This window comes from Salvelinus namaycush, chromosome 3 (genome assembly GCF_016432855.1).
Source record: "Salvelinus namaycush isolate Seneca chromosome 3, SaNama_1.0, whole genome shotgun sequence".
Lineage (NCBI taxonomy): Eukaryota > Metazoa > Chordata > Actinopteri > Salmoniformes > Salmonidae > Salvelinus > Salvelinus namaycush.
Genome location: NC_052309.1, coordinates 72,906,369 through 72,925,937, shown reverse-complemented (window position 1 = coordinate 72,925,937; position 19,569 = coordinate 72,906,369). Strand labels below are relative to the sequence as shown.

At 45.9% G+C, this 19,569-nt stretch overlaps 2 protein-coding genes across 2 annotated transcripts; both read left to right on the top strand.

Moving 5' to 3' along the window:
- Window positions 1-12,648: 12,648 nt before the first annotated feature.
- Window positions 12,649-13,521, top strand: LOC120044570 (gamma-crystallin M3-like). Its single transcript, XM_038989235.1, has 3 exons — window positions 12,649-12,675; window positions 12,851-13,090; window positions 13,246-13,521. Exons 1-3 carry the CDS (start codon window positions 12,649-12,651, stop codon window positions 13,519-13,521), a joined length of 543 nt encoding a protein of 180 aa, XP_038845163.1.
- A 2,772-nt stretch (window positions 13,522-16,293) lies between these two features.
- On the top strand, window positions 16,294-17,177 carry LOC120044569 (gamma-crystallin M3-like). Its single transcript, XM_038989233.1, has 3 exons — window positions 16,294-16,320; window positions 16,507-16,746; window positions 16,902-17,177. Exons 1-3 carry the CDS (start codon window positions 16,294-16,296, stop codon window positions 17,175-17,177), a joined length of 543 nt encoding a protein of 180 aa, XP_038845161.1.
- The last annotated feature ends 2,392 nt before the right edge of the window (window positions 17,178-19,569 follow it).

The window sequence follows — 19,569 nt, the reverse complement described above, 5'->3', positions numbered from 1 at the left end:
GTCAGGGGTTCCTACTCCAGCTGGAGCTCTACCTAGCAACCGTCCACCCGGCTCCTTCGGGCTGAGAGAGTGTGTCCGCCCTCGTCTCCTGTCTCTCGGAGAACGCCCTGGAGTGGGCCAATGTTGTATGGGAGGAAGGAGAAGCGGTGTTGGACCAATTCGAAGATTTCACCCATCGCTTCCGGGCAGTTTTTGACCACCCGCCTGAGGGTAGAGCGGCAGGTGAACGGCTCGTCCAACTTAGGCAGGGGACGAGGAGCGCACAGGAGTTCTCTCTGGACTTTCGGACCCTGGCCGCCAGCGCGGGATGGAATGACCCTGATCGATCACTACCGTTGTAGTTTGAGCGAGGACGTCCGTCGGCAATTGGCCTGCAGGGACACCACTCTCACCTTTGACCAGCTGGTGGACCTGTCCATCCGGTTGGATAACCTGCTGGCTACCCGCGGATGTCCAGATCGGGGTCTGTCGATTCCATCCCCCAGCACCACAGCTCCTACGCCCATGGAGCTGGGAGGTGCTGCACGTAGGGCGATCGGAGGAGGGGCCGGTCCATGCACCATCTGTGGCCGCAGAGGGCACACTGCCGGTCGGTGCTGGAGAGGTTCCTCTGGGAGTCGAGGCAGCAGGCAGGGCACTCTTGTGTCACCCCAGGTGAGTCGGCACCAGGCTCACCTAGAGCCCTCAAACACATGTTTGTGTATATTAATTTTCCTGAGTTTTCCCCGCATTCCCAGCATAAGGCGCTCGTACATTCAGGCGCAGCTGGGAACTTTATTGACAGATCATTTGCCCATAGTTTAGGGATCCCTATTGTTCCAGTGGATATGCCCTTCCCAGTTCACGTCCTAGATAGTCGACCATTGGGGTCGGGGCTATTTAGGGAGGCCACCGCTCCACTGGGCATGGTGACGCGGGAGGATCACAAGGAGAAAATCAGTTTTTTCCTTATTGATTCTCCCGCGTTTCCCGTGGTGCTGGGTATACCCTGGTTGGCATGTCATGACCCCACTATTTCGTGGCAACAGAGTGCCCTCACGGGGTGGTCACGAGAGTGCTCGGGGAGGTGTTTAGGGGTTTCCGTCGGTGCGACTACGGTGGAAAGTCCAGACCAGGTCTCCACCGTGCGCTTCCCCTCTGAATATGCCGATTTGGCTCTCGACTCAATTACCACCACGGGGAAGATTATGCGATAAATCTCCTGGTTGACGCAGCACTTCCCAGGAGTCAAGTGTATCCCCTGTCAGAAGAGGAGATGGCGGCTATGGAAATATATGTCTCCGAATCCCTGGAGCAGGGGTACATTCGGCCCTCCACTTCACCTGCCTCCTCGAGTTTCTTTTTTGTGAAGAAGAAGGATGGAGGTCTGCGCCCGTGTATTGACTATCGAGGCATCAACCAGATCACGGTGAGGGACAGTTACTCCCTACCTCTCATAGCCAGTGCGATTGAGTCAATGCACGGGGCGCACTTCTTTACAAAATTTAATCTCAGGAGCGCTTACAACCTGGTGCGTATCCGGGAGGGAGACGAGTGGAAGACGGCATTTAGTACCACCTCAGAGCACTATGAGTACCTCATCATGCCGTACGGGTTGATGAATGCTCCATCAGTCTTCCAGGCCTTTGTAGACAAGATTTTCCGGGACCTGCACGGGCAGGGTGTAGTGGTGTATATCGACGACATTCTGATATACTCCGCTACACGCGCCGAGCATGTGACCCTGGTGCGCAGGGTGCTTGGTCGACTGTTGGAGCATGACCTGTACGTCAAGGCTGAGAAATGCCTGTTTTCCCAACAGTCCGTCTCCTTCCTAGGGTACCGCATTTCCACTTCAGGGGTGGAGATGGAGAGTGACCGCATTACAGCCATGCGTAATTGTGACGTCCTGACCATAGTAAGCTTTTATTTTCTATGGTAGAGTAGGTCAGGGTGTGACTGGGGGGTTGTTCTAGTTTATAATTTCTATGCAGGGTTCTATGTTTGATTTTCTATGTTGGTGATTTGTATGATTCCCAATTAGAGGCAGCTGGTTATCGTTGTCTCTAATTGGGGATCATACTTAAGTAGCATTTTTTCCACCTGTGGGTTATGGATATTATTTAGGTTTCTGTGTAGTTGCCTGTTTAGCACTGCATTGTCGTCACGGTTTGTTTATTCTTTATTTTGTTTTTGTATTTGCTTAAGTTTCACTTTCATTAAAATTATGTGGAACTCAACGTACGCTGCGCCTTGGTCCGACCTTCATTATTACGAACATCGTGACAGTAATTGGCCAACTCCCACCACGGTAAAGGAAGTGCAGCGGTTTCTAGGGATTGCCAACTACTACCGGAGGTTTATCCGGGGCTTTGGTGAGGTAGCGGCTCCCATTACCTCACTGCTGAAGGGAGGACCGGTGCGTTTGCAGTGGTCAGCTGAGGCGGACAGGGCTTTTGGTCAGCTGAGGGCTCTGTTTACCTCGGCTCCCGTGCTGGCTCATCCGGATCCCTCTTTGGCGTTCATAGTGGAGGTGGACACGTCCGAGGCTGGGATAGGAGCCGTGCTCTCTCAATGCTCGGGCACACCACCAAAGCTCCGCCCCTGTGCCTTCTTTTCGAAGAAGCTCAGCCCGGTGGAGCGAAACAATGACGTGGGGGACCGGGAGTTGTTGGCTGTCGTCAAGGCTTTGAAGGCGTGGAGACATTGGCTTGAGGGGGCTAAACACCCTTTTCTCATCTGGACTGACCACCGCAATCTGGAGTACATCCGGGCGGCGAGGAGACTGAATCCTCGCCAGGCAAGGTGGGCCATATTTTTTACCCGTTTTGTTTTCACCCTATCCTACAGACCAGGTTCCCAGAACGCGAAGGCAGACGCACTGTCCCGGATGTATGACACAGAGGAGCGGCCCATGGATCCCACTCTCATACTCCCGGCCTCTTTCCTGGTGGCACCGGTAGTGTGGGAGCTGGACGCGGACATCGAGCGGGCATTACGTACAGAGCCCACTCCCCCCCCAATGGACGTCTGTACGTTCTGTCTGCTGTCCGCGACTGTTTGATCTATTGAGCCCATACGTCACCATCCTCTGGTCATCCGGGCATCGGTCGGACAGTGCGCTGTCTTAGTGGGAAGTACTGGTGGTCCACTTTAGCTAAGGACGTGAGGGTTTATGTCTCCTCCTGCTCGGTGTGCGCCCAGTGCAAGGCCCCTAGGCACTTGCCCAGAGGGAAGTTACAACCCTTACCCATTCCACAATGGCCGTGGTCGCACCTGTCGGTGGATTTCCTAACGGATCTTCCTCCATCACAGGGTAACACCACGATCCTGGTCGTTGTGGATCGTTTCTCTAAGTCTGTCGTCTCCTCTCTTTGCCCGGTCTCCCTACGGCCCTACAGACTGCGGAGGCCCTGTTTACACACGTCTTCCGGCACTACGGGGTGCCTGATGACATAGTATCTGATCGAGGTCCCCAGTTCACGTCAAGGGTCTGGAGGGCGTTCATGGAACGTCTGGGGTCTCGGTCAGCCTTAGCTCGGGTTTTCACCCTGAGAGTAACGGGCAGGTGGAGAGAGTGAACCGGGATGTGGGTAGGTTTCTGTGGTCCTATTGCCAGGACCGGCCGGGGGAGTGGGCGGCGTTCGTGCCCTGGGCAGAGATGGCCCAGAACTCGTTCCGCCACTCCTCCACTAACCTCTCCCCCTTCCAGTGCATACTCGGGTACCAGCCGGTTCTGGCGCCTTGGCATCAGAGCCAGATCGAGGCTCCTGCGGTGGATGACTGATTTAGGCGCGCTGAGGAGACCTGAGACCTTCAGCGGGCCATGAGGCGCCAGAAAACCTGTGCAGATTGCCACCGCAGTGAGGCCTGGCTCTCGACCCGAAACCTGCCCCTCCGCCTGCCCTGCCGGAAGCTGGGCCTGCGGTTTGTGGGGCCATTCAAAGTGCTGAGGAGACTGAACGAGGTATGTTACAGGTTACAGCTTCCCCCCGATTATCGAATTAACCCCTCGTTCCATGTGTCTCTCCTCAGGCCGGTGGTGGCTGGTCCACTCCAGGAGTCTGAGGTGCGGAAGGTTCCTCTGCCCCCTCTGGACATCGAGGGGGCCCCGGCGTATGCAGTTCAATCCATACTGGATTCGAGGCGTCGGGCGAGGGGCCTTCAGTACCTCGTGGAGTGGGAGGGGTACGGTCCGGAGGAGAGATGCTGGGTGCCGGTGGAGGATGTGTTGGACCCATCGATGCTGTGGGAGTTCCACCGTCTCTATCTGGATCGCCCTGCGCCTCGCCCTCCGGGTCGCCCCCGAGGCCGGTGTCGGCGCGCGTCAAGGGGGGGTACTGTCACGACTTCCCCCGAGGTCGGTCACTCTCCATGTACGGGCGGCATTCGGCGGTCGACGTCACCGGTCTTCGAGCCATCGCTGATCCATCTTTCATTTTCCATTGGTTTTGTCTTTATTTTCTACACACCTGGTTTTCGTTATCCAATTACATGTTCATGTATTTAACCCTCTGTTTCCCCCATGTTTGTTGTGCGTGATTATTTCTATGTTCAGTTCGGTTCATTATGGCTGGTTTTTCGACGGGTGCTGTGTTCACCCGTGCGTAATATTTACCGTTGGTTTTTGGTAAAGTGTATTTGTTTACCTTGTGCCTTCATTGTTTGAGTAAAGTACGTTGCTCACTCATTTTGCTCTCCTGCGCCTGACTTCATGCACCAGCTACACTCACCTTCTGACAGAGGGTAGAGAAATGATCCTTGCCCTGCTGCCAAGTGTAGCCTACAGATCTAAAAGACATAAATCAAATTATTTTAATTTTGGAAAGAATGTAAACATCTGGATCAGTCCTAGGGGTTGATCAAACAACAACGGTTTCTGAAGGCCTGCACCTGGAGGTAAGGTGAAGAGAGACATGCAGACGAGGCTGGGATGCATTTCTGTGCTATCTTCTCATCATAATGCAAATGTATGATTCCCTTATCACAAACCAGAGATAGGAATGCCATTTCTCTTGGTCTCTGGACTATGTTTGAGAGATGCCAATCGTTCATGGGAACACAGTGTACGAAATACATCTGGGGTTGGACATTAATTACCTAACAATGGCCTATTCCCTCTCAGTGGACTCAAACAAAAGATAGTTATGTTCTAGAATGTATTTATTCTATTTTTGTAAGTCCTCCAAGGACCACACACATGCCATGCTGTCCCAAAAAATAGATACTATAGCTTACTGAAGCCATTTTTGCAAACCCACTGAACCAGTTCTTCAGCACACAAATTAACCGTCAACAATACCGTGGCCTACATACTTACTCTTTATGTAAATCAAGTGAATCATGTGACAACATGTCTGGTCAAAGTATCCACACACATCCTTTCATCTGTGATTTACATGCATACACAGACTAACAAAGAAAGACACATTCCTTTTGAAATGCAATGTGTTGAGTCAAAAGACTGTGCCAGGCCAAAGTAATGGACAAAGTAAGGAAAAAGCCTAACGCAAAATAGATTAGATTCCCAGTTGTTCAGTGCCAATGCTTAATTGAATAAAACGGCGGTGATTGATAAGTCGGGTTTGCTGGCTGAGGCTTTGAACTGGCCTGAAAGAATGGATGGGATTTTAATGCTTTACCGCAGTGTTTCCAAACCATTTCTTGCTTAAGACTGATGACCAGTTCCTCTTTGTGAAAGTCCCAAATCAGCTCTTAGCGCCTTCAAATTGTGTCAATGATTACCAAGCTGTGCTGTTTGTTAGCTGCCTACACTAATATATCTTAACATTTCTATACACCCAAAACATTGTATTGAATGTGTCAAATTCTGTTTATTACGATGTCAATGCATGATTTGCATCTCTGCTCTATAACCTGGAGTATAGCCAAGTACAGAGAGGTTATAGAAAAGAGGAACGCATTAAATATGACAGTGGAGCCAGGCAGGCAGATAATTACAATAAATAAATAAAAACACCCATAACATGGTAGTGACTTAAATAGAAAGAACAGGGAATGAACCGTGCTTACTTAAATATTATTTGTTGGATATGTTAAACATTGTGTATTTCCCTGTAGATTTCAATAGATTGTTCTCCGTTTTACTGTATAAGGTCCACAATTCAACCTATCTTGATTTGAAATTGATACTGGAAATTCCTGGAGTCCAACTCCGCTCAACAGACAATGCCTGCCAGCATGCAGTAGGCAGCCGTTCCATCAACGTCAGTCGGTTGACATTGACTTACTGGTTTAAGTTGCTTCTCTTAATAAAAGTAATACCTGAGAAGGTCACGAGCCCCATATATCTAGTTAAGGGAGCCCTAACAAAATGTCACTTCCCACCTGCCTGGGATGAAAAGGCAAACTCTGATGAAAAATTGAATGGGCTGTTTAAGGAATCTTCGACCCATCCTCCCACATCAATACAACCTGAGGCCAAATTGAATTACATGTAAGTCTCCTCACACATACACACACACACACAGTAGGCCTCTTCATTCCTCTGAGACATATCTGCAACACACAAAATGATTAAGTTGTTTACGTTTGTTGGTTCCTTTGATCACAGGATAGATTACACATGCTCCAGACCCCCAGTCCCATTACACACACGTTATTAAGGTCTATTCTTTTTTTCAGCATTTCCATTTTTAGTGCCATTAGGTCCCCCAGGTGGGTATCGGGGACTGCTGCAATAATCTAAATTGGATTTCCTTTCCTCAAGGCTGCACGTTTCATACCCTCCAAGTCAGATCTCCCTGGGTGTCTGACTATCTATTAATCTAGCCCGCCCAGTTCATTTATTTTGCCCTGGCCCCTGGAGAGGAAACCCTGCCAGCCCTCCCTGGCAAAGCAGGTTGCTGCTGTTTACTTCCTGTCCCCTGTTGAACCTCTCCTGAGTCCATGATTAAACAGTACGGTAGCCTTAGTAACAGGCTCAAAATATAAACAAACCTTAAGGCTCACTCAAGCACAGTTGGATTCATTATTTGTCAATGATTTGTCATGTGTCTAACATCATCTGTCATGTTTCTATGTCAGATTTGAGGGCTATGAATATAAATCTTAAAACAATTATATAAACATTCCCATAAACTATTGATCTTATGCCAATATCTAGTTAGGGGATTTAAGACATGTCTATCAGATGAGTAGAGGAACAAGAGGTCTCCTAGCTTCTAGGAGCAAGTTAGTAAATGCTTATGATTACTTTTGCTCACTGTATTGAGGCTGTGTGCCCTTAATCAGGAAAATTCAATCAGTTCAATTCAATCAGGTTGAATCTTCATGACAACATTACCCTTCATGTTGAACTGAGTGGGTTTTACAACATGTTGCAGCATTAGACACAAGATAGCAGAAGGAAGGTTGAATATTTTGGGGAGTTTCGGATGTTGCTTATCCTGTTGATATTCTCTTTCTTCCTTGGAAGAACCAACCTCAGGGGTGGTTGAGATGACATTGGTGGAGCCCCCCTTTGTGGGTGCTGGAGATAGAAGGCTTATTTTGAGCTCCAGGCAGCATCCTTCCTATTGGTCCATGCCAGCTAAGCACCATCAGAGACGGAGCACATGCCAATTGATCCTGCTAATCATTTTATCCCACTCTGGTATATCTGTTTTGGAGGAATTTGGGCCAGCCATCAGTGTCACATCAAAAGTTGTGATTGAAATGGGTATAACTGCTAAATTATCTCTCTTCAGCAGGAACTGTCTTGTAATTTAAAAAAAATATTGTCCTTCAATTCATATTCATTTGTATGGTATGCACTATGTAGCCTGTGTATGCATATGACTTTGCCGTTGTGAAGGTCATTGTGAATGCAGTTATTGACTATATGATTTATTTATTTACTACGGTTTTCATCATGACAATCTTGTGTCATTTCACAGTGTGAATGGAGAGGAGGCTAGATTTCTCCCCAAATCATCAAATCAAATCAAATGTATTTATATAGTCCTTCTTACATCAGCTGATATATCAAAGTGCTGTACAGAAACCCAGCCTAAAAACCCCAAACAGCAATGCAGGTGTAGAAGCATGGTGGCTAGGAAAAACTCCCTAGAAAGTCCAAAACCTAGGAAGAAACCTAGAGAGGAACCAGGCAATGAGGGGTGGCCAGTCCTCTTCTGGCTGTGCCGGGTGGAGATTATAACAGAACATGGCCAAGATGTTCAAATGTTCATAAATGACCAGCATGGTCAAATAATAATAATCACAGTAGTTGTCGAGGGTGCAACAAGTCAGCACCTCAGGGGTAAATGTCAGTTGGCTTTTCATAGCCGATCATTGAGAGTATCTCTACCGCTCCTGCTGTCTCTAGAGAGTTGAAAACAGCAGGTCTGGGACAGGTAGCACGTCCGGTGAACAGGTCAGGGTTCCATAGCCGCAGGCAGAACAGTTGAAACTGGAGCAGCAGCACGGCCAGGTGGACTGGGGACAGCAAGGAGTCATCATGCCAGGTAGTCCTGAGGCATGGTCCTAGGGCTCAGGTCCTCCGAGAGAGAGAAAGAAAGAAAGAGAGAGAATTAGAGAGAGCATACTTAAATGCACACAGGACACCGGATAAGACAGGAGAAATACTCCAGATATAACAGACTGACCCTAGCCCCCCGACACATAAACTACTGCAGCATAAATACTGGAGGCTGAGACAGGAGGGGTCAGGAGACACTGTGGCCCCATCCGATGATACCCCCGGACAGGGCCAAACAGGCAGGATATAACCCCACCCACTTTGCCAAAGCACAGCCCCCACACCACTAGAGGGATATCTTCAACCACCAACATCCTGAGACAAGGCCGAGTATAGCCCACAAAGATCTCCGCCACGGCACAACCCAAGGGGGGGCGCCAACCCAGACAGGAAGACCACGTCAACAACTCAACCCACTCAAGTGACGCACCCCTCTTAGGGATGGCATGGAAGAGCACCAGTAAGCCAGTGATTCAGCCCCTGTAATAGGGTTAGAGGCAGATAATCCCAGTGGAGAGAGGGGAACCGGCCAGGCAGAGACAGCAAGGGCGGTTCGTTGCTCCAGAGCCTTTCCGTTCACCTTCACACTCCTGGGCCAGACTACACTCAATCATATGACCTACTGAAGAGATGAGTCTTCAGTAAAGACTTAAAGGTTGAGACCGAGTCTGCGTCTCTCACATGGGTAGGCAGACCATTCCATAAAAATGGAGCTCTATTGGAGAAAGCCCTGCCTTCAGCTGTTTGCTTAGAAATTCTAGGGACAACAAGGAGTCCTGCATCTTGTGACCATAGCGTACGTGTAGGTATGTACGGCAGGACCAAATTGGAAAGATAGGTAGGAGCAAGCCCATTTAATGCTTTGTAGGTTAGCAGTAAAACCTTGAAATCAGCCCTTGCCTTAACAGGAAGCCAGTGTAGGGAGGCTAGCACTGGAGTAATATGATCACATTTTTTGGTTCTAGTCAGGATTCTAGCAGCCGTATTTAGCACTAACTGAAGTTTATTTAGTGCTTTATCCGGGTAGCCGGAAAGTGGAGCATTGCAGTAGTCTAACCTAGAAGTAACAAAAGCATGGATTAATTTTTCTGCATCATTTTTGGACAGAAAGTTTCAGATTTTTGCAATGTTACGTAGATGGAAAAAAGCTGTCCTTGAAACAGTCTTGATATGTTCGTCAAAAGAGAGATCAGGGTCCAGAGTACCGCCGAGGTCCTTCACAGTTTTATTTGAGACGACTGTACAACCATCAAGATTAATTGTCAGATTCAACAGAAGATCTCTTTGTTTCTTGGGACATAGAACAAGCATCTCTGTTTTGTCCGAGTTTACATCATCATCCAATAAGGCATGCAAAAATGGTTTCATTTGAAGAGTGTTCGGTCAGGTCATACTGTACGCTGGTCCATAAGTCTCTCACAGTCACTTTGTGTCTTCTCAACTTGATCAGTGGAACTTTAGTTGCTGTCTTGCTACTGTGACACAAGAATAAAGAGGGACAAGGTGTCTTCTCTATGAATGGTATGCAATAGTGACGGTGTGTGTGGTCACTGTGTGTGTGATTCTGTGTGTTGGAGAGGTGATCATCACCAACTGTTAAAAAAACATGGCACTCTCTGCATGGCAACGGGGTAGCATAGCAACCAGTTGCTAGGGACTGGGGCTAAGGCGAGCCCCCCCCCCCCCCCCCCCGTGGTGTTGACGTGAGTCTCTGGCAAGTGAACCGTTAAAAGGAGGAATTCCCCTGTGACAGTGGGCTATCGCATGCCACAAACCTGTTGCCATGGTGACCAGTATGTGGAGGTTGACGGTACAGACGACGGGGACCATTAGCTTCAGTGGAAGAGGGTCCTGGAGGGGGGCAGGATGTGGGCGTCTGTCTCATTGAAGGGCGAGATGCCAACACACACAAGTGAGGGTCAACACACACAAGTGAGGGTGTGGTAATTGTGACACCCTTTCTAGGTACCACCCAGTCTCCATTGGCACATCTGACTTCACACTGATAACAATTATTGTGCAAATGTCAGGACAGCAGCCGGGTGGATATGGGTTTATTTTTGGATCAACACTGAGAATAGTGAATTATCTACAGGGCTGTACTTTCTGAATCAAATCAAATCAAATCAAATGTATTTATAAAGCCCTTCGTACATCAGCTGATATCTCAAAGTGCTGTACAGAAACCCAGCCTAAAACCCCAAACAGCAAGCAATGCAGGTGTAGAAGCACGGTGGCTAGGAAAAACTCCCTAGAAAGGCCAAAACCTAGGAAGAAACCTAGAGAGGAACCAGGCTATGAGGGGTGGCCAGTCCCCCTTGGTGTTTTCCCTCTAAACATACAGTAGTGTCTGTGTATATGCATCTATTAGACAGGTTCAAACCACTGATTGTTTGGTGGTACAGTACATTTACCATTGAAGTCTTGTTTCAGTTTTGACTACAGTCAGTGGTAGGAAGGTAAGAGGACAATTGTCATCACTATATCAGAACAGGAGGAGAGAAGTGGTGACCCTTTGCTGGCCTCCACTGGCAAGAAGAGGAACAGGTGCCGAAAACTTCACCACATTCAACCAACCATATGTGAGTCAGTCAGGTACATGAAAAGGCTCTTGTAAAAGCCTATCTGGACATCAAGCTCCACATCCAAACATGGGGTTCTGTTTGAGAGGGAAAATCATGGATGGAGCTATTTTTTGATTGTGTAGAGAGATCAAAAAAATAAAGAATACAAAAAAGAAACATTGATTACCTTACTGGGGAAGAATGTTGCTTTTGGCCGGTGAGCAGGTAATTGATTTAGTTGTGAACGAATTGCCTCTTCAGACGAAGAGGAAGGACTGCATGAGGACTCTATCAGCACAGTAGAGTGATGACCTGACCTGGCATAACAAAACAATAGGTGCCAAATTTAGCTCCACACCACACCTCTAAATATCTACAGTATCTACATACTGGATCTCTAACTGGATCGGTGCCTAGCACCGGGTCAATCCAGGCGGGTGTTTTTATATAAGAACCTTCCCAGCTGGTAACCCAGACTCCGCGGTAAAATGCAACACGCCTGGTACTCCAAAGTATCTTGGGAATGTGCGATGTTAAAAATAGTTGGTACTTGATGCAAAGCAGAACATTTCTGCCCTATAAAAAGCTCCCACAGAGGATATGTGAAAGATACAGGCCATGGCAGATAGCCCTTCTAGCATGCCTTTCTCTGTCATCACAATGTGTGTGGGATATCTAAGAAGGGCGTGGTTAATAGAGAGATGTGTGTGTGTGTATGTGTGTGTATGTGCGTGTGTGCTTGCTTGCTTGCGTGTATGATTGCTTTGCCTAAATGAGCCCAGATTGTAGATCAGAGGAAAATATAATGTTTTCATAACCTCAATATTGTAAAAACTATCTTAATATTGACTTTAGAGGGCAGTGAGTATCATTGTGTCTGAATTAACTATACTGTAAAATCTATAAAGTATTATAACAGTCTATAAAGTATTATTAACCCTTATTAACTATTTACATTTATAAATCCCTCATAAAGGCTTCTTTAAAATAAATGTCAACTCTTTTTTTTCTTTTTGTAACTCAAGAGAAATGAACAAATGTATATATTTTAAATATTTTTCAATACAATTTAACATTTTGTAACAATTTCTGTAGTATCATGTTATGAACCATAAATGTTAGTTAAGTTCGACTCACTTTTGATGATGTATTGATTTTTTAGGAATGTCGGTCTACGTGAAGTCCACTGAGGTTTAAGAACGGTTAAATCAGCACACTGAACAAAAGATGAGATATAAATACATATTTTAAACTAACAGGTTAAACCCAGATTTTCACTCTTCATTCAATATGTGTGATTTCTGCTAAATGTCTTAAACCAAATGAGCTTACAAACATTGAGCCATGTATCATTAATATTTTATAAAATAAGATTACAAAACGTAGAAAAGCATTGTGACATGTACTGTATGGAGAACATTCCTTTTCAAGGCTGTTACTAGCTGTTGTAAACTCTCAAAAGGAAATGTGGATGTAACCTCCGTGGCCTCTGCAGGCTTCTATAGCATGTTGCTGGGTCAGGGGGTTGAACAACGGAGCTAGGAATTCTTTAGGTTTGGTCAGGTATAAAAGAAAGGGTTAAACCAGGTAGGAATCAGTTCAGGAGCAGCACAGTGAGCAAACATGTCCACCAGCATGAACATGGGCAGGGTAAGTTTAAAACCAAAATATATACTTACATTTTCATAAATTGTTATGCAAAATACCTCTAGTGTTCTAGCACCCCTAACTACAACATTAAAGTTCTTTAAAGTTCCTACATTTCTCAAAAATGTTTGTTCATAAAATATTTTAGTTCATAGAAATTATCCCTTTTTATTTTCAGATCGTCTTCTACGAGGACAGGAACTTCCAGGGTCGTTCCTATGAGTGCAGCAGCGACTGCGCTGACATGTCCTCCTACCTGAGCAGGTGCCACTCCTGTAGGGTTCAGAGCGGCTGCTTCATGGTCTATGACCGCAACAACTACATGGGAAACCAGTACTTCATGAGGAGGGGAGAGTACTCTGACTTCCAGAGTATGATGGGAATGACTGATATCAGGTCCTGCCGCACGATCCCCATGGTAGGCCATATGATATTTAGTCTGCTGTTAACAGCCCCACTCCAAGTAGCTTTGTGATGTCCATAATCACACTAATCATATTGGCTCTGTGACGCTTTTCAACAGTCTGATGTATTCAGTAATTCATTCAACATCTTCTTATTTCCTCCTAACAGCACAGAGGATCCTACAGAATGAGGATCTACGAGAGAGATAACTTCGGAGGTCAGATGCACGAGATGATGGACGACTGTGACTCCATCATGGACCGTTACCGTATGTCCGACTGCCAGTCCTGCAACGTGATGGATGGCCACTGGCTGATGTACGAGCAGCCCCACTTCAGAGGCAGGATGATTTACATGAGGCCCGGAGAGTACAGGAACTTCAGGGATATGGGCATGAGTGGCATGAGGTTCATGAGCATGAGGCGTATCACTGATATGTGCTAGATATGTTATGTTGACCAAATAAAAGTGATTGGTAATTCGTAAAAATTGAGTGTGCTACATCATTTCAATATTTGTTGTTTTGTGTTTCCATCTGTAGGTATGATATAATTCAGAACTATTATATAATAGAACTGACACCTGACATTTGATAATTGATGTTAAGGGGGCATTCATCATCATCATTCAGACATTTCTATTTCCCAATAGTTGTTTTCATTTTTACCTGAAAGATATGCGTAACATTTAACTTCTACCCTATACCAGGGTATCCCAAACTCGGTACTGGGACCCACATGGGTGCACGTTTTGGTTTTTGCATTACGTATTTACTGTCAAAAAGCATTGAAATGAATGTCCTTTAGATGATAAAAAGAGATTTTGATGTTAACACTAAAGCATTAGTCAACTTGTAGAGCTAACAAACTTAGCTAATCATACACGTTGTGCTACTCCACAAACACTACTCTAATTCATTGGCCAACATCGAGCCAGTGTACAATAAACGCTAATACATATTGATACAATTTACGAAAGCTTTTCTCTCTACATCATTATACAACTCCAATTACAAAGGTGCCACGGTAATTGTCGATAAACAAAGTAAGAAAGTGTCAAGTAATTGCATATAAAAGTAAAGCCAATCATCAGTGAAAAATACAGTCAAATCAAGACAAAGTAAATAAATAAATGTAAATGAAGCAACAAAAGACTAATATAGAGACTTCAGTTTGATAAATTACCCTCCAGCTATATTATTGGTCCTGTGTGGTTCAGTTGGAAATAGTGTGGCGCTAGGTTGGTTTCCCTCAGGGATTACATATACTGAAGTGTATGGACTCACTGTAGCGTACATCACTTGGGATAAAAGTGTCTGCTAAATGGCATTTTATTATTAATATTAAAATATGTAACATTAGCAATATTGGTGTGATTTCTATGACGCTCATGTTGTAAGTCATAGAACGATAATTGTTCATGGAGAACATCCCCCTCTGTATGTTTTCAACATAATCCTTATGACAGCCTTTGTTTGTGGTTGCACTACATGTTTCATATTTTAGATTTTCTGTTTACATTTCATGAAGACTTCCAAAAGCTCTCAGTGGCAATTTCATTGTTTTTGTGTTCACATACAAAACACAAGGACGTGCTCCATTAGTTGAAATCACCACCGTGCAATTGATTGTGGGTCCAAGCAGCACTCATTGTGGGTCCAACGCAGCAATATGCTGATGTTTAATGGCCTTGCCTCATTGGAAAACTGTGTACTTCTTCTCAGTCCAAGTAAAGAAAAAGCCTTAAATCAATTTAGCTCAAAATAGAGCTCATTTCAATCCACAAAAAAACTTGGTGTTAGGTAGATAACCTAAAAATTGGCGGATGACCTCGTGTCAACAGATATAATAGTTGGTACTTGATGCAAAGCAGAACATTTCTGCCCTATAAAAAGCTCCCACAGAGAATATGTGAAAGATACAGGCCATGGCAGATAGCCCTTCTAGCATGCCTTTCTCTGTCATCACAATGTGTGTGGGATATCTAAGAAGGGCGTGGTTAATAGAGAAATGTGTGTGTGTGTGTGTGTGTGTGTGTGTGTGTGTGTGTGTGTGTGTGTGTGTGTGTGTGTGTGTGTGTGTGTGTGTGTGTGTGTGTGTGTGTGTGTGTGGGATATCTAAGAAGGGAGCGGTTAATAGAGAGGTGGATTAGTAGAGAGGTGTGTGTGTGTATGTGTGTGATTGCTTTGCCTAAATAAACCCAGACTGTTTCATCACATTGTTTGCTGTAGATCAGGGGAAGATATTATGTTTTCATAACTTCAATATTGTAAAAACTATCCTAATATGGACTTTTGGGGGCAGAGAATAAAAAAGTTGGACTTAGAATTGTCACTCACGTTAAATATGAGTGAATTAACTATTTTACTATAAAGTCTATAAAGTATTACAACAGTCTATAAAGTATTATTAACTGTTATTAACTATTTACAGATCATTTTATAAACCCTTTATAAAGGGTCCTTTAAATAAGTGTTAACTCTTTTCTTTTTAGGTTTTGTAACTCAAGAGAAATTAACAAATTTATGGATTATTGATGTATTTGAAATATTTTTCAAACACAATTGAACGTTTTGAAACAATTTCTGTAGTATCGTGTTATGAACCATATATGTTAGTTAAGTAACAACTAATTTTTTATGATATATTGACTTGTTAGGAATGTCGGTCTACGTGAAGTCCACTGAGGTTTACGAACGGTTAAATCAGCACACTGAACAAAAGATGAGATATAAATACATATTTTAAACTAACAGGTTAAACCCAGATTTTCACTCTTCATTCAATATGTGTGATTTCTGCTGTCTTAAATCAAATGAGCTTACAATATAACATTGAGCCATGTATCACCAATATTTTATCAAATGTATCTTTCAAATAAGATTACAAAATGTAGGAAAGTATTGTGCAATGTACTGTATGGAGAACATTCAATTTCAAGGCTATTACTAGATGTTGTAAACTCTCAAAAGGCTTTATGTTACTTTGTTTGAGAAACAGACAATTGAGAAACAGTCTTTCTAAAGACACTGAGGGATCCAGTCACTGGAAATGTGGATGTAACCTCCGTGGCCTCTGCAGGCTTCTATAGCATGTTGCTGGGTCAGGAGGTTGAACAATGGAGCTAGGAATTCTTTAGGTTTGGTCAGGTATAAAAGAGGGTTAAACCAGGTAGGAATCAGTTCAGGAGCAGCAACCAGCAGCACAGTGAGCAAACATGTCCACCAGCATGAACATGGGCAGGGTAAGTTTAAAACCAAAATATATACTTTAATTTTCATAAATTGTTATGCAAAAGTCCTCTTGTGCTCTAGCACCACCAACTACAACATTACAGTTGAAGTGTGACTGAATATCATTGCAAATGTCTCAAACATGTTTGTTTCATAGAACATTTTAATTCATAGATATTATCCTTTTTTATTTTCAGGTCGTCTTCTACGAGGACAGGAACTTCCAGGGTCGTTCCTATGAGTGCAGCAGCGACTGCGCTGACATGTCCTCCTACCTGAGCAGGTGCCACTCCTGTAGGGTTCAGAGCGGCTGCTTCATGGTCTATGACCGCAACAACTACATGGGAAACCAGTACTTCATGAGGAGGGGAGAGTACTCTGACTTCCAGAGTATGATGGGAATGACTGATATCAGGTCCTGCCGCACGATCCCCATGGTAGGCCATATGATATTTAGTCTGCTGTTAACAGCCCCACTCCAAGTAGCTTTGTGATGTCCATAATCACACTAATCATATTGGCTCTGTGACGCTTTTCAACAGTCTGATGTACTCAGTAATTCATTCAACATCTTCTTATTTCCTCCTAACAGCACAGAGGATCCTACAGAATGAGGATCTACGAGAGAGATAACTTCGGAGGTCAGATGCACGAGATGATGGACGACTGTGACTCCATCATGGACCGTTACCGTATGTCCGACTGCCAGTCCTGCAACGTGATGGATGGCCACTGGCTGATGTACGAGCAGCCCCACTTCAGAGGCAGGATGATTTACATGAGGCCCGGAGAGTACAGAAACTTCAGGGATATGGGCATGAGTGGCATGAGGTTCATGAGCATGAGGCGTATCACTGATATGTGCTAGATATGTTATGTTGACCAAATAAAAGTGATTGGTAATTCGTAAAAATTGAGTGTGCTACATCATTTCAATATTTGTTGTTTTGTGTTTCCATCTGTAGGTATGATATAATATAGGCCAATTATATATACTACTGGTCAAAAGTTTTAGAACACCTACTCATTCAAGGGTTTTTCTTATTTTTACTATTTTCTACATTGTAGAATAATAGTGAAGACATCAAAACTATGAAATTGTCACGGACGTCAAAGGAACAGGACCAAGGTGCGGCGTGGTCAGCGTACATTTTCTTTTATTTAGGTGAATACGCCAACAAAACAATAAACACTACAAAACAAACCGTGAAGCTTAAGGCTATGTGCCACAAACAAAGTCAACTTCCCACAAAGACAGGTGGAAAAAAGGGCTACCTAAGTATGGTTCTCAATCAGAGACAACTATAGACAGCTGCCTCTGATTGAGAACCACACCCGGCCAAACACAAAGAAATAGAAAACATAGAAATAAAGAAACTAGAATGCCCACCCTAGTCACACCCTGGCCTAACAAAGATAGAGAATAAAAGCCTCTCTATGGCCAGGGCGTGATAGTACCCCCCCCCCCCCCAAAGAAGGTGCGGACTCCGGCCGCAAAATCTGACTCTAAAGGGGAGTGTCCGGGTGGGCTTCCTTTACGGCGGCAGCTCTGGTGCGGGAGCTCTTCCGCCTCTGGCTCCCCCCACTTTGGTGGCGCCTCTGGTGAAAGGAACCCTCACCGCCAACCCCGGACTGGGCACCCTCGTTGCGGACCCCGGACTGGGCACCCTCGTTGCGGACCCTGGACCGAGGCTCCGGACTGGAGGCCGTCGCTGGAGGCTCCAGGCACCCTCGCTGGGGGCTCCGGACTGGAGGCCGTCGCTGGAGGCTCCGGACCGGAGGCCTTCGTTCCATGACTCCTCACTGGAGGCTTCGTGCCATGGATCATCACGGGAGGCTTCTTGCCATGGATCATCACTGGAGGCTTCGTGCCATGGATCATCACTGGAGGCTTCTTGCCATGGATCATCACTGGAGGCTTCGTGCCATGGATCATCACTGGAGGCTTCTTGCCATGGATCATCACTGGAGGCTTCGTGCCATGGATCATCACTGGAGGCTTCGTGCCATGGATCATCACTGGAGGCTTCTTGCCATGGATCATCACTGGAGGCTTCGTGCCATGGATCATCACTGGATGCTTCTTGCCATGGATCATCACTGGAGGCTTCGTGCCATGGATCATCACTGGAGGCTTCTTGCTATGGATCATCACTGGAGGCTTCTTGCCATGGATCATCACTGGAGGCTTCGTGCCATGGATCATCACTGGAGGGAGGAGACGTGTGGGCAGTCTGGTACGTTGAGCTGCCACAGGGCTCACCAGGCTGGGGAGACATACGGGAGGATTAGTTCTAGGCGCAGGCACAGGATACACTGGGCCGTGGAGGCGCACTGGAGGTCTCGAGCTAGGAGCCTGCACAACCCGTCCTGGCTGGATGGTTACTTTCGCCCTGCAGATGCGGGGCGCAGGCACAGGACGCACTGGGCTGTGCAGACGCACCGGAGACACAGTGCGCAGAGCCGGCGCAGGATATCCCGGGCCGTAGAGACGTACTGGCGGCCAGATGCGCTGAGCCGGCATCCTCCGACCTGGCTGGATGCCCACTCTAGCCTGGCTGATTCGGGGAGCTGGAAGGTAGCGCACCGGGCTGTGCACGCGCACTGGAGACACCGTGCGCTCCACCGCATAACATGGTGCCTGACCAGTACGATGCTCGCCACGGTAAGCACGGGGAGTTGGCTCAGGTCTCCAACCTGACTCAGCCACACTCCCCGTGTGCCCACCCTAGTCACACCCTGGCCTAACCAAAATAGAGAATAAAAGCCTCTCTGTGGCCAGGGCGTGACAGAAATAACACATATGGAAACCAAAAAGGTGTTAAACAAATCAAAATATATTTTATATTTGAGATTCTTCAAATAGTCACCCTCTGCCTTGATGACAGCTTTGCACACTCTTGGCATTCTCTCAACCAGCTTCACCTGGAATGCTTTTCCAACAGTCTTGAAGGAGTTCCCACATATGCTGAGCACTTGTTGGCTGCTTTTCCTTCACTCTGCGGTCCGACTCATCCCAAACCCTCTCAATCTGGTTGAGGTCGGGGGATTGTGGAGGCCAGGTCATCTGATGCAGCACTCCATCACTCTTTTTCTTGGTAAAATAGCCTTTACACAGACTGGAGATGTGTTGGGTCATTGTCCTGTCGAAAAACAAATGATAGTCCCACTAAGCCCAAACCAGATGGGATGGCGTATCTCTGCAGAATGCTGTGGTAGCCATGCTGGTTAAGTGTGCCTTTAATTCTAAATAAATCACT